The sequence below is a fragment of the Pygocentrus nattereri genome, chromosome 16 (genome assembly GCF_015220715.1).
Source record: "Pygocentrus nattereri isolate fPygNat1 chromosome 16, fPygNat1.pri, whole genome shotgun sequence".
Lineage (NCBI taxonomy): Eukaryota > Metazoa > Chordata > Actinopteri > Characiformes > Serrasalmidae > Pygocentrus > Pygocentrus nattereri.
The window spans coordinates 17,812,251-17,826,563 of record NC_051226.1 but is presented as its reverse complement, the minus strand read 5'-3'; the positions used below and the strand labels follow the sequence as shown (position 1 = coordinate 17,826,563).

The following is a 14,313-nucleotide window of genomic DNA, read 5'->3' as shown; positions in this document are numbered from 1 at the left end:
TGTACACAACCCAGAAATGGCATTCAGGACTGATTGGCACACCTACACACAGACTTCTGATCATTTGAGATTAACACAAACTCTCTCTCTCTCTCTCTCTCTCTCTCTCTCTCACTCATAACACAAGAAATGTTTATGTTTTGATCACAAGTGCACAAGCGCACCATGGAATCAACTTCGTCACTAGAGACAAAGAGAAGCGTAGTATCAAGCATTGTTTGTGCCTTTTCCTCAAGTGTGAAGGTAATTAACATGCCTTTAAGTGTAGCAGCGCTTGTGGGAATTGTTGTCACCCTTGGTTGTCACAGGAGGCATGTCTATCTCTGGTACGATACGGCCAACTCTCCAACAGTTGGCCCAAAGATACATCTTGTTCTTTCACTGTAAAGAGTGAGCACATTAGAAGTACACAGGCTACTGTACATCTGCCAGAACTGATAAAGACTGAAGCTTCATAGAAAAAGAATATGTTGTTTGTGACTGTCCACTTTGCTTTGTATGTCATCAAAACTGCAATTGGGCAGAAAGAGATTGAGCTTAACTGTTTTAATCAGCGGTCTAATTGCTGCTAGTTTAAAACTTTTGTATCCAAGGCTAAGAGAGGAGTTATTATTGACAGAATAGGCCTGGTTATTTCTGGCAAAATTTCTAACATACAGTCTATGCAATCTAATAATAATGAAATGTCTGTTTATAATGAGAGAATTTCATAATTATGACACAATATCTTCTAATTATGACTTAGTATGTCTCACAAGGTTCTTTATATGAGAATGTAGATCTTCTCATTAGTATGACACATTAACATTAACATTAACACGGACAGGCATTACACAGTGGTTTAATCAAAATTGCTTAAAGGTTCAAAGTAACCAAAAAGTTTCTGAAGTGCAGATTCCAAATGTACAAAGTTTCCAAAATGACAAATGAAGGTGAATTTGTAGAAGGTTAAGCATAAGTGGTAAAAAAATGTTTATTCCCAGCGTCCATGTTTAAGCAATGATGTATGTATCATGTGGCAAGTGTCAAAATAAGAGCCTTGAGTGAAAGGCCATTGAATCTAAATTAAAATAAGCATCTCTCAAGGAAAATAAATTTAAACTGAAATCTGGCTCCTACATATTCAGACCTAAGATATTTACATATTCACACACCTAAGTCACTATTGGACAAAACACATGCTGGGTTAATCTAATACAGGAAAATTAGTTATTAGTACAAATAACAAAAACGGAACATCTTCTTCTTCTTCTTCTTCTTCTTCTTACAGCTGCTCCCTTTAGGGGTCGCCACAGCGGATCATCTGCCTCCATCTTGCCCTATCCACTGCCTCCTCTACTTTTACACCAACCATCTCCATGTCCACCTTCACTACATCCATAAACCTTCTCTGAGGTCTACCTCTTCTCCTTCTACCCGGCAGCTCCATCTCCAACATTCTTTGACCAATATACCCACTATTCCTCCTCAACACATGTCCAAACCATCTCAACCTGGCCTCTCTGGCTTTATCTCCAAACTGCTCCACCTTCACTGTCCCTCTGATCTGCTCATTTCTAATCTTGTCCATCCTTGTCACTCCCAACGAAAATCTCAGCATCTTCATCTCCGCCACCTCCAGCTCAGCCTCCTGTCTTTTAGACAGAGCCACAGTCTCCAAACCATACATCATAGCAGGACGCACTACTGTCTTGTAAACCTTCCCTTTCACTCTTGCTGCTATCCTTCTGTCACACATCAGCCCTGACATCTGTCTCCACCCACTCCATCCTGCCTGCACCCTCTTCTTCACCTCTTTTCTGTACTGTCCATTGCTCTGGATGGTTTTAGATATAGATATATATCTAGATATTTGAAGTCATCCTTTACGTCCATCTTCACCTTTCCACTTGCCTCCCTCTCATTCACACACATGTGTTCCGTCTTGTCTCTACTGACCTTCATTCCTCTCCTCTCCAGTGTAAACCTCCACCTCTCCAGATTCTCTTCCATCTGCTCTCTACTCTCACCACAGATTACAATGTCATCTGCAAACATCATGGTCCATGGAGCCTCCTGCCTGACCTCATCTGTCAACCTTTCCATCACCATTGCAAACAAGAAGGGGCTCAAAGCTGATCCCTGATGTAACCCTACCTTCACCTTGAAACCGTTTGTCACTCCAACTGCACACCTCACCACTGTCTCACTATCCTCATTCATGTTCTGCACCACCCTAGCATACTTTTCAGCTACACCTGACTTCCTCATACAGTACCACAGTTCCTCTCTTGGCATCCTATCAACACTTCATCCATCTTACTCCAAAATTCCTCTTTCACCTCTAACTGACAACCAACCTGTGGTGCATATGAACTGACCACATTCAAAATCACACCATCAACCTCCTACTTCAGGCTCATGATCCTGTCTGACACTTTCTTTACATGCAGAACACCTTTCCCTTTAGGATTATCCCTACTCCATTTCTCTTCCTCTCTACACCATGATAGAACAGTTTGAATCCACCTCCACTGTTCCTGGCCTTGCTTCCTTTCCATCTGGTCTCCTGGACACACAGAATATCTACCTTCCTTCTCTCCATCATGTCTGCAAGCTCTCTGCCTTTACCAGTCATTGTCCCTATGTTCAGAGTCCCTACTCTAACCTCCACACTCCTGCCTTTCCTTCTCTCTCACTGTCTTCTAACCCGCCTTCCTCCTCTCCTCTTTGATGGTCTTCGACTTACAGTAGTCCAATTTCCACCGGCACCCTGCTGGTCAACAGCACCGGAGGCGGTCGTTGTTAACCCGGGCCTCGACCGATCCGGTATGGCAATCGTATTTGTGATCCGCATGATAGTTTTGGTACAAGTTTTACGCCAAATGCCCTTCCTGACGCAACCCTTACCATTTAAATTTATTCCACCTTACCACTTTAATCATCACATAGATTTGTGATGCAGCACACATGATTTAACATAATGAGCCACTGAGTCAAACCAAGTTTTGGATAATAATTATAACAATTAATAGCGGGCAAGTCATAAGAAGACCTTTGAAATTAAAACCATGACAAATGCAAAACAACTAATTTTGTGTGTTTATCCTAATTGTTGTTTTTTTCTGAGCAAATAAACACTCACTGCCCAGATAAACAGCTTTTTAGTGCAAACTTTCTCAGGTGTGTGTATATATTTATGTAATTATTATATTTCAATTATCATATCTAATCCTGTCATTTAATTTTTTTATATATTTCTGTAGGTCTCGTTGTGTCTGACACAGCTGAACCAAAATCACAATCAAGGGAGACATGTGAATTACATGAATTACAAATGCATTTAATTCATTACATGAATTAAATGCATTTGTTCTTTATTTATTTCAGTTTAATGAACTTTAATGATGTCATCAGACATGCTAATATTTGCTTAAGCATGCGACTAAATTCACTGTACATTGACAACTGGCCTAATTTTGCCTTTGCCATAATGGAAATAGTAAATAAACAAGGGTCTCAAGGCCTCGTCTCTCAGCCCATAGATGAGTGGGCTCAGGCAGCGGGGCAGAACCAGGATAAACAAATAACTCAAGTAGCGCAGATCCAAGAAGAGAGTGGTGCTCCCCAGCATGGCCGCAGCTCGCTCTATGGTGCTGTAGAGAAACGCAGTGAGACACAAGCATAGCTGAATGAAGTGCAGCAGCACAGTCCTGTAAGCTTTCTTAGCAGAGTCTTTATTGGAGGACACAGACCTGGCTGTGATCATAATGCTGATGTAGGTGAAGATGATGATCAGCGTCACTGACACAAGGTAAAATGTATTAAAGCCATAGTATACATCAAGTTGCCATGGTTTTATGAAGAGCCTCTCCCTTGTGCAAAACACCAGTGAGGTTAAAAAGTTACGATCCATTACTACTCCAAGTAAAACGTCAAACATGACATTTATAGAGCTAATACACCAGATTAATATAATAGCAATATAAGTCCTTTTCCGAGTGGCTATTTCTGTGTGTCTTAAAGGAAAGTGTATGGCCACATAACGCTCTAATGACATCACAGCCAGGTTTAAAGGTGCGATAAAGAAAGTTGTTCCTGAAACAAAAACTATAATGGCACAGCCAGCTGTGACTACTTTAAGTAAGACCAGAGCAAAACAATACAGCATAGATGAGAAAAACAGATGAACTGAGTCAGTAAAAAGCATGTGAGCAAAAAGAATGTAGCGTGGAGACTCTTTAAAAACACGCTTACTCCTAAGAGCAAAGAGCATTACACCATTCACATATATAAAAAATGAAGGCAGCAACATCACAACAACATATTTTGTTATAGTTTTCTCATTTAACACAAGAGTAAACATTTGTTGATGTATGAACACAACCTCAACTGTGCTTTCATTAGAAACTGCCATGAGCTGTAAAAATAATTAGTTTATATAATTCATACAGGAATTCACACAGTACAGAATGAAACACCACAAAATGCCGGCACCTATTCACAGAACAGAAAAAAATAATGTAGATGTTCATGTCATGTACATTCTTAAATCTGTTATGTCCAGTAAAAGACAACAGCAGCCATTCCAGCACCCATCATCAGGGTGGTTGTCTACTGGTCTTTTAAATTGTCCATGACATCATGTCACGATACCAGAAGGCATAATGAATTATGCAATTTGGGGGGGGGGGTGTAAACTGAAGGAAGTTGTAAAGTGTAGAAAATGTTATAATAATATAAACTGATTATTGTTATTGTTGTAATCATTTTTTGAACCAACTATAACAAAATAAAATATATAACAAAAGAAGTTCCCCCATACAGTATGTGGCAGTGGGACAAACACAGGGTCGCTTAGCTGGCCAGGAAAAAGTTCTTAGTAAGTCGATGGAACCAGACTTTTTTCCAACTCTCGCCTGTTTGTTTTGATGCATTCATCGTGAAATTTTCATACAATGTAAAGGGCAACAGGCATTTTCACATTATGTCAAAAACTGAAAAACAGCAAAAATGGAGATATGAGGTTTTCTTCCGACAGCAACGATATGTTGCTCCAAAATGGGAATTTACACCTCAATATTAATGGTGGGTTCACAGAATTACTTTGCAAGTTATCCATGCTGTAACAAACACTGGGCTTAAACTCTGTTTTTATTTTATTTTTAGTCTGGAAGATTTGGATCAAAGGGAGCATATAAGGGTAGAACAGAAAAGAGTGGAGAGATGATAAATAAAGAATGTATATAAATTATTATGAGCTTCTGATATCAGTGTTTAAAGGAGATATAAATGTATAAATAATGTTAATCAGCTGAGACACTGGATGTGCACCATGGCAGCAACAAAATTGATTATATCATAGCAGTGGTAGTAAGATCAAATTCCAGATTCCAGATTCTGCTTTAATTCATAGCAAAGGCCAAATTTTGTTTTCTGGTTTGAACATTTACATTCTCATGAAGTACATTAGTGGCTTTCAAAAAATTATGATTCAAAAATCTTCTGAACCCAAAACATTTTGTCCTGTGTACCTTTTCCCCAAGATGTCAGTGGATACTCTGAACTATTAGGTTTGGTCCAAATATCTGTTTCTAAGGGTTTTTGCTTGTCCTGCTCTTTGTTGCATGTAGTAGTTTGCTTACTATAAACTAATAGCTTTCCAGTTCCACTCAGATTTGCAGCTTTCAGTCCATTACTGAAGACAAATCATTTGGAACCCTTGGTCATGAGCAATTTTAGGACAACACACATTTCTTATGCAGAAATAGAAAATATTTTTTGTCTTAGTAAATTGAATACTTAAGCAGCTAAATATTTTTACTCATCAGTAATGACATCAGTCAAGATTCACATCTAGTCAGATTACAGAAACTGTACTGCTGATAGCTAATGAGCTCAAACTCAGAAAGGAAAAAGCAATCCTTTGATGTTCAACCTTTCTACTACCTTTGATAGTGCAGACCATAGTATACTGATAAACAGACCTGAGAGCAGTTGTGTTATTTTGTAGTCAGACTTTGTTTACTGAGTCTTATGTTTAAATCTCCAGGCTATAGCATAGGCTAAGGGTAGCGCCTAGTAGTGCCACATTTAAAAAGCTATCAAAAACTCTGTGGGACTTGACTTACTAGCAATATTCCACATACTTTGCTGCCCTAAAAAGTTAAACAGCACTAACTATGCAAAGCATGCACTTGCTCAGTGTTCAGTATTCACGTTATCCAGAGTACATTCAGAAAAGCATATTGTTGACAAAATGTATCATTATAATAATAAAGTATTGTTATATTGCCCATCTCTACTAGAGGCCATTATCAAAACCAAAATGTACCCTTGCAAATTATGAAAACAATATGAGTACAGAAGACGATCTTTGAACCTGTCCCCTCACTTGTCAAACCTATTTTTGCACTCATGTACATAACAAAACAAATAAACAGATAAAAAAAATATATATTCAGGGCAGAAATTTTAGCCTAAATAATCCACTTAAAAAAATATCCACTTTAAAAATAGGATCAGCTAGTGTCTTCTGTATTTATAACAGCAAAAATTTGTTACAATACAGATGTTTTATCAAAGATAATTTTAAAATGTTTTAATATGTTTTACAAATATTTTTGATTGATTATTTGCAAAAATAACATGCATATTATTTTTTAAAATGTCAAGATCATTAGCTACTAGTAGTTATATTTATAGTGCGAATCAATGTAAGATGTCAATTATCAATTGCATGGAACTTGTCTATCATAGATAAATGGTTAAAGTTTTCAGGTTCAAAGATCCTGATGTTGGGTCAACTACAAGTGAACAAAAACAAAGAAAATACAGCAATGAGTAACTTAATGCTGGGCTTCACATGCATGAGAACTGAAAATGAGTAACTATAGCTCTTTGCTATGTGCTCAGAGTTTGTTACTAAAACTAATATTGTACTGATAATTACTTCAGCAAATGAAAATATATATAAATTGAATAGCAAGGAAAGCAATAGCAACATTAATCCCTGTGGGACTCCACAAGTGGAGCATCAAAGCACATTCATCCAGTGTTATGTAGTTTTCTCAATTACTTAAGTAAGATCTAAACCATTCTAAAAACAGATTCAGAGAGTACCCAGTTATGGAGCTGGTTGAATAAAACCAACTGCGTTAAGGACTGTGCAAGAAGAACCATAAAAATGAATATTTATATATTTGAATATTTATTTAATGTGAATCTCTTAAAACTCTCAGATCATTTAGTACTTGAGAAGAGCTGCTTCACTGCTATGGTGGGCTCAAGAGCCAAATTTAAATAACAAATGTTTGCCTACTCTAGTATTTTAACAATATTTTGTATTTTAGTGAAAAGTCTATTGTTACTAATACAGAAGCATCAGTGTTTCTCTTTTTCACCAAGGACATGATAGCTGTTTTGAGATTGTGAAGATAAATTCAGTGCTGAAGTGACAATTGAAGACATTCAAGACCCCACTGGAAAAAAGAGGACAAAGCTATTTTAGAAAGTGAGTGGGGAAAAGAAGTTGAGAGTTATTTATCACTAGTCAAATTTCATTTTAATTTTATTTCACAGATCAAAAGTTTCAGTTGTTGTTTAAAAACATCACAGTGGACAGTTAGTGTTGTGCAATGATATTGTGTCTCTGCTCTTCCACAACCTTTTTTCGCAGAAACAATTAGTGTCACAGGATGCTGGGCCTACATGAGGTAAACACTGAGTAGTATTTATGAATTTGTTAGCTGATTCACCTGAAAGATAGTGCTTAGTTGAATGGATGTTGACTGGACATTTATCTGAACTATTTTAATCCCAGTGAAACTGCATGTGTAAAAACATACAAAGTGTACAGATAGTTGGCTTACCTCATAAAATGGTCACTGAGTGTAGGTACATAAAACTTGTAACAGTTATTAAACCAGTCCTCATGCCAGCAGGCAGCTCACATTTTTGCTTCAACATCTGTACTCGGCATTCACTGTTATCACTTAATGGGTTGCGTGGGAGCAGTCACAGTGGAGGGAGACCACAGACTCAGTACGCTCTTTATTTAACAGTGTGTCAAAGTTTGAAAAAACTAATGTCTTCTGAAGTCTAGATGCCTCCAAGGGAAGTAGGGCCATCTCTTCAGTCAGGGAATATTGGTTTCAGAAGTACGTGCAGGGATCTCACAGCTAGGATAATGTGGTCCAGGGTTCAGCTTGATCTAATGTGATTATGGAGAGTGGGAGACAGAGAGAGAGAGAGAGAGAGAGTGAGACTTTTATGGCAAAAACTCTGTCTGGGTGGGCGAACCCAGCTATGTCATCAGCAGCAGCCAGGCATGTGGAATTCCAGGAGCTACCCCTGAGACCACACTGTTGCCAGCTGTCCACAGCCGGAGGTGCTGAAATTTGATAGCTCAAGTCAGCACTTTGGAGAGCTGTCTTCGACTGCCATGCCAAAAAACAGGTCTGACTGGTATGGTGGGCCTGCTGCCAGCCACAGTTGGTTCAGGTGGGTTAGAAGCTAAGCTACAGCAAAAAATATAGACCATCTGGTGGGGCCTAGGACTGTTTTGAGAAGCACTGGGTCAATTTGATCCATGGCAGAGTGTCATGAGTCATGGCAGAGTGTCACCAGTGACAAAATGAGTAACACTTGATCTTTAATGTGATGACAGTGAAAGAGAAGTCAGCATGCTTTTTTACATTCAGTATCTAAAACTGTAAAAATGTAAAGATCTAAGAAATGTGGTATTTGCCTTCATCTTCAGATGTTAATTCATTTTATGTTAATTTTTCTTGGTGATGGGAAATTCAGCAGAAGAACACCAAGTAAGCTTTACCTTTGAGTTGAACATCATTTTGTTTACTTTCTTACATATAAAAATTCACAAATACAAATGTATCTAAACATGTGCTGGAAAAGGGGTTCATTACTGAGATCTGAGCTTCAGTCACAAAGACCACTCAACTGGCTAGTGTTTCATTAGGAGCAAGGATTAAAATGACACCCGCATTTAGATCTATGGGAAAGGCATCAGTAAATAGGTTTGAAATTAAATTATTGTGACGCTTGTGCATTAGTGCAATACATAAGGAAAAACAGAGGAGCTACAGTGATCAGACTGTGTCAGCAAAAACAGTCCATCAGCATCTACTTAGGAAAAATATATTATATTGTTGCTTCCATGCATAAACCCCTCCTTACAAAGATGAATGCATATTTAAGACTTCAGAGCTTTAAAAACCAAAGACACTGGTCTACAAAGACGTGGACAAACTGATATGATCAGATGAATCATTATTCACAATATTCTTCACAAATAGGTGTGTGAATGTGTGACATTCACCAATAGAAATGTACAGGTCTGAATTCCCGACCCTATAGTGAGCTCTTTTACACAGTAGTATCTGTATAACACACCCGATTATACTCAGCTTAATTGCCAGCTTAATGGGTGTGTTTTATCAGTGAAGCCTCCAAGCTGTGCTGGACACTGTCACACCAGGACCTCAGCTGTGCACCTCTGGGCTATGCCAAGGCATTCTGAAGATGTTCTGGTGGCTCAAGGAAGCCCAACACCTTCCTAAGACACTTTGCATTGTTTTGTCCTTTGCCCAACTGTATTTGTGTGGAAGTATGCATAGCTATTGAGGGCACCATTGAAATAACAATTTAAAACTGCTTTAATTTCCAGCACAGTTTCCCTTTTTATCTAGTATTTGTACACAGTTGAATAGTCATTTGTGAGTCACTTGCTGGCAGCTGGTATTCTGGTTGTGCACTTTAGTCAAAACACATTGACTGCAGGTTTTACTTTGCTAGTTGCATAGCAGAAATAATATTTGAATAAATGCCGTATGGCATCGTCTCTCAGTCCATAGATGAGAGGGCTCAGGCAGCGGGGCAAGATCAGGACAATAAGAAAGTTCAGATATCGCAGATGTATAAACAGAGAGCTACTGCTGCCACTTATCATATAAAGTGTTCTCTCTATGGTGCCATATAGAAAAGAGGTGAGACACAGGCCCAACTGAATGAGGTGCAGCAGCACAGTCTTGTGGGCTTTTTTAGCAGAGTCTTTATTGGAGGACACAGACCTGGCTGCGACCATAATGCTGATGTAGGTGAAGATGATGATCACAGTCACTGAGAGAAAATAAAGAATCTCAAATCCTTGAGCCTTGTCAGCCTGCCACTTGGCCATGAAAAGTTTTTCTCTTGTGCAAAATGTGATTTTAACTAGTTGGTTGGAATCAGTGATGAATTCATATATGATGTCTATCACAAAGTTCAGGGAGCTGAGGAACCAAAGAATTCCTATAGCAATAGCAGTGTTTTTCTGAGTGGCAATAGTGGAGTGCCTCAGAGGGTAACAGATAGCCACATAGCGCTCCAGAGACATCACAGCCAGTGTCAGAGGTGCATTCTGGAAAGTGCAGGAGGAAATCAGGACTAACAGCCAGCAGATTCCTTTAGCCATATGAAGAAGAGCAAGAGACATAGCATACATTACAGTCGTGACTAGCAGCAGCACAGAGTCATTGAATAACATGTGGGCAAACAGAATGTACCGAGGCGTCTCATGGAATATAGGCTTGCTCCTTAGAGCAAAAAGCATGATGCCATTTATATAGACAAAGAACACAGACATCAGGACCACCACTGCAATCTTAGACCCAGTGGCAGCATCAAAGTCCACTTTGTAGACCTGTTCGTAGGTAAACAGCTGCTTGTCATTGGTGTTGTTGATCTCCGCCATGCGCTGTGGAAAAATAAATGTACGTCTCAATAGATCACATGACAAATCACCCCAAAATTAGTTGCACTGCAGCAAGTGTTTTACTTATTTGACTGCAACATATAAGTTGTATATAGTAACATATTAATTTAATAATATTTTGAAAAACTGCATTCAAAAGAAGAAAGAGAGGAAAGGAAGACTGAAGAGACATGCCTGCACTGTAGTTTGAATAAATGCCACAGACTGTTATGCTTCCATGTGCTGCAGCATGTGGTTCTCCACTATACAGAGAGGAGCCCTCCAACTCCTGGACTTATGTAGCCTTGAGAGGGTGGGTCATTTTCTCTTTAGGGGAATGACATGCATGTGACAAGTGCATGCATGTATGTGTGTGTGTGTGTGTGTGTGTGTGCTGCCAAGGAGCCCTTTTTGCTTTTCTTAGTTTTTTAATTACACTGATGCCAGCCTAAATTATTTGATTATTTACTATTAGAAGCTATATTTTTTATTTTTTATGGGACTATTATTGATTTTTTTTTTTTTGCATGGCGTGAAAGATATTGAAATGGGAATAATACAGTTAAGTTAATATATGCTATATAGAGAACACAATTCTGCACAGTTTAATACACAGTTACTGTTTATTTGTTGAATGTAACAGAGTGGAAAAAACAGAAAATGTGGCCTGTGCAAACATTTGGAGAAAAAATTCTCCAGTAATTTCCATTGAAAGAATGATCTTCCTTGGATTGACTAGCACCTACTAGTCAGGGCTGGTCTTAGCTCTGTCTCTGCCTTCTCTCTAGCTGTAAAAAATATGACTTCTGCTTTGGAGAATTTTGCATTTTGCAGCCCTTTTTATTGACATTTCAAAGGCCTCTAGCACAGCTGCACTGTGCTGTTACTTGCAGCTAAATCCACTGTCAGTTACTGGTTTGATGCCAGTAAAGGTTAAAATACAAATGAAACCAAATTTATGTTGTGCCACAGCAATATTTGCTTTAGAGGGCAGGGACACTGAATGTGTCTGCAAACTGAATTTCCGCTTTACATATCTTGGAATTTATTTGATGGAAATTTTCATTTGTGTATATATATATATATATATATATATATATATATATATATATATATATATATTTGTGTATATATATATAGCTGCTGTCAGAACAAAACCTCATATCTCCTATTTCAAAAGCTGAAAATCAACAAAAACTTAAAAAATATTTCAATATATACAGTTGTACAACTGTATTATTCCCATTCTGATGTCTATCATGCCATGCAAAGAAATATCACTGGACATATTTGATTTAAATGATTTAACTTGATTAGATTGTTTCACTCTAGTTCTAATATGAAAGCCAGGCTATTTAAAAGGTTCTAGAGGCACTGTTGCTTTCAGATTTGTGAACTGTAATTTGTGGACACTGTAAGACCTTGTTGCTCTTTTTAATTGAGTTATTAGGTTTTTTGTTGCTGAAAATATGTATGCTGCCATTTTCCAGTGTTCACAGAGTGGATGGCCTTCTCTTAGTGTAAGACGTTAGCATGTAACAAAACTCTTCTCCATAAATCACCTGAATATATCACTTATCTATTACATTGTTCAGCCTGCAATTTCTAAACAAAGCGGTTGCCTGTGCTGGATTTACTTTAGTTTCATTCTGGTGTGTGAAAGATTGGCTTCATCTCTTCAATCTCCAAAGAATGTGTTACAGAGAAAATGTAAAGTATTTCAGTGTTGCCATTGTAGTATGTTATTGTAATTGTCTAATTGGTATTTTGTGTTTTATGTAATTCAGAATAATTAAAAATGAGCTCTAGTGTTTTTTATGAAATGCTTTGTCATTACACCAATGCTCCAATATTTCAGAACTGAAATGCTCATTTATTTATGCTGAAAAGGACTGAAGAATTTCTTATTACATTCAGCACTCAATTTCTTTTCTTAATATTTATATATTTCTAATAATACAGATATAAAGACACAACATACAGAGGGACTAAAGTATAGGCCTGAGACAGAATCCTAATAGTTAGTCAGTAAAGTTAAGACAGGCAGACAAAAGCTCTGGGGTGCAGGTGCATCAGCAGTCCCTCCAACCTTGTCCCCTGGTGCCCTCATTACTACATTCATGAATCATTTATGCATCCTCTGTCCATCATGTGTTTAATCCTGTCATTGATGTGAAAACACAGTTTCTTTTGGGACATAATCTATGATGTATTCAGACTCTGTGGACATGAAGTTAGGAAAGCAAGGAGAGATAGAACCTGCCTGTACATGCACTTAAAGCGAGAAACAAAGCTGCAATAATATGGAAAACAAATCTCAGGCAACATTGAGTAATGGTGTAGTCAGCCAGCCTATGTCTCCTGTTAAAGTTCCAGCAACTTTGAAAGAGCTCCATGGCACCAAACCCCTTTGCACTGTCATGGCTTTTCCACAGAGGACCTTTGTTTATCTGCTTCATAATGACATGTGCCATAAAAAGTCATAAGACAAGACAGGCTTTGAATAATTAATGCCTCAACACTGATGCTTTGGGGTGTTTTTTAAATGCTCCCCAGTGTGTTTTGCTAAGCTCATTTAACAAAAACATGTTTACTCTACAGCTGTCTGTTTGCTTCACTTTCCACACAAGAGCATTAAGTGTACTTCTGATGGACATTCAGGCTTGAGCTTTTGACTACTCACTGTAAACATGGGAAACCGGAAGGTTGATGGTTTGAGGGGGTGAATGCAAGCACAGTTAGTCAGGACCTTTGACCCTGAGTCCTTTCTCTATGGATGTGTGTGCCTGAGTGTGTGTGGGTGAATGTTTTTTGTGGTGGGATAGGGGGATGGGTGGGGTGTCTTTAAGGGAGATTGAATAACAGAATGTGAGCTTCTTGTTCTTGCTTGGACATTTGTATTGTACACACATAAGAATGTGTAACTCAGAGACATAGCGTAGTGAAGGGCAAAGGATGAGAACCTACAGGTTTCTTATAAAAGCTTGATAAGAGCATTACAAACACTTTATCCTCCCTAGTTACTGCTTAATAATGTAATGGGCAGCCAGTTAAGTTGCTGTTAAGGTACTTACCAGCTGTTGGCTGCATAAAGCTTAATAATGAACACCTAAATTGGTTATGACGCGTATATACACATATATATATACATTTTGATGTATCATACAAAAATAGGTGCTCTGGAAAATGTTTAATTATTGCTTTATAAAGTAGTAATGAGCAGTCAGTTGATTACCAACTACTGACTTGTTGAGGCTTAATGAGAGCATTACAAAGGTGTTATAATGTCCCACTGTTCATGATTATTCATGAGTATTTGCACATAAAATATTAATACTTTTACTAATCAAGTATATTTGTGAGAAAGGTAATCTAATCATTTAGTTGTAAAGTTGTTTACTTTCATTATGGTATGTTGGTGACATGATCTGTGCTGCTTGGCAACTGGCAGTTGTCTGATTTTTGAGCTTTATCATGTATTCATGTGTTTATTTTGTTTTACACCGAGAGTACATCACAAGAACTGCGTTTGTTTCCTGTACTATTTATTTCTTTGGTACATGTTTTCACTTATACTCAAG

The 14,313-nt window shown here is 38.0% G+C and overlaps 2 protein-coding genes across 2 annotated transcripts; both read right to left on the bottom strand.

The window, feature by feature from the left end:
* Window positions 1-3,430: 3,430 nt before the first annotated feature.
* LOC108427898 (odorant receptor 131-2-like) lies at window positions 3,431-4,396 on the bottom strand. Its single transcript, XM_017698486.1, has one exon. The coding sequence runs from the start codon at window positions 4,394-4,396 to the stop codon at window positions 3,431-3,433; it is 966 nt and encodes a 321-aa protein (XP_017553975.1).
* Window positions 4,397-9,760: 5,364 nt separating this feature from the next.
* LOC108427897 (odorant receptor 131-2-like) lies at window positions 9,761-10,732 on the bottom strand. The gene has a single exon (XM_017698485.1). It carries the CDS (start codon window positions 10,730-10,732, stop codon window positions 9,761-9,763), a length of 972 nt encoding a protein of 323 aa, XP_017553974.1.
* Window positions 10,733-14,313: the final 3,581 nt, after the last annotated feature.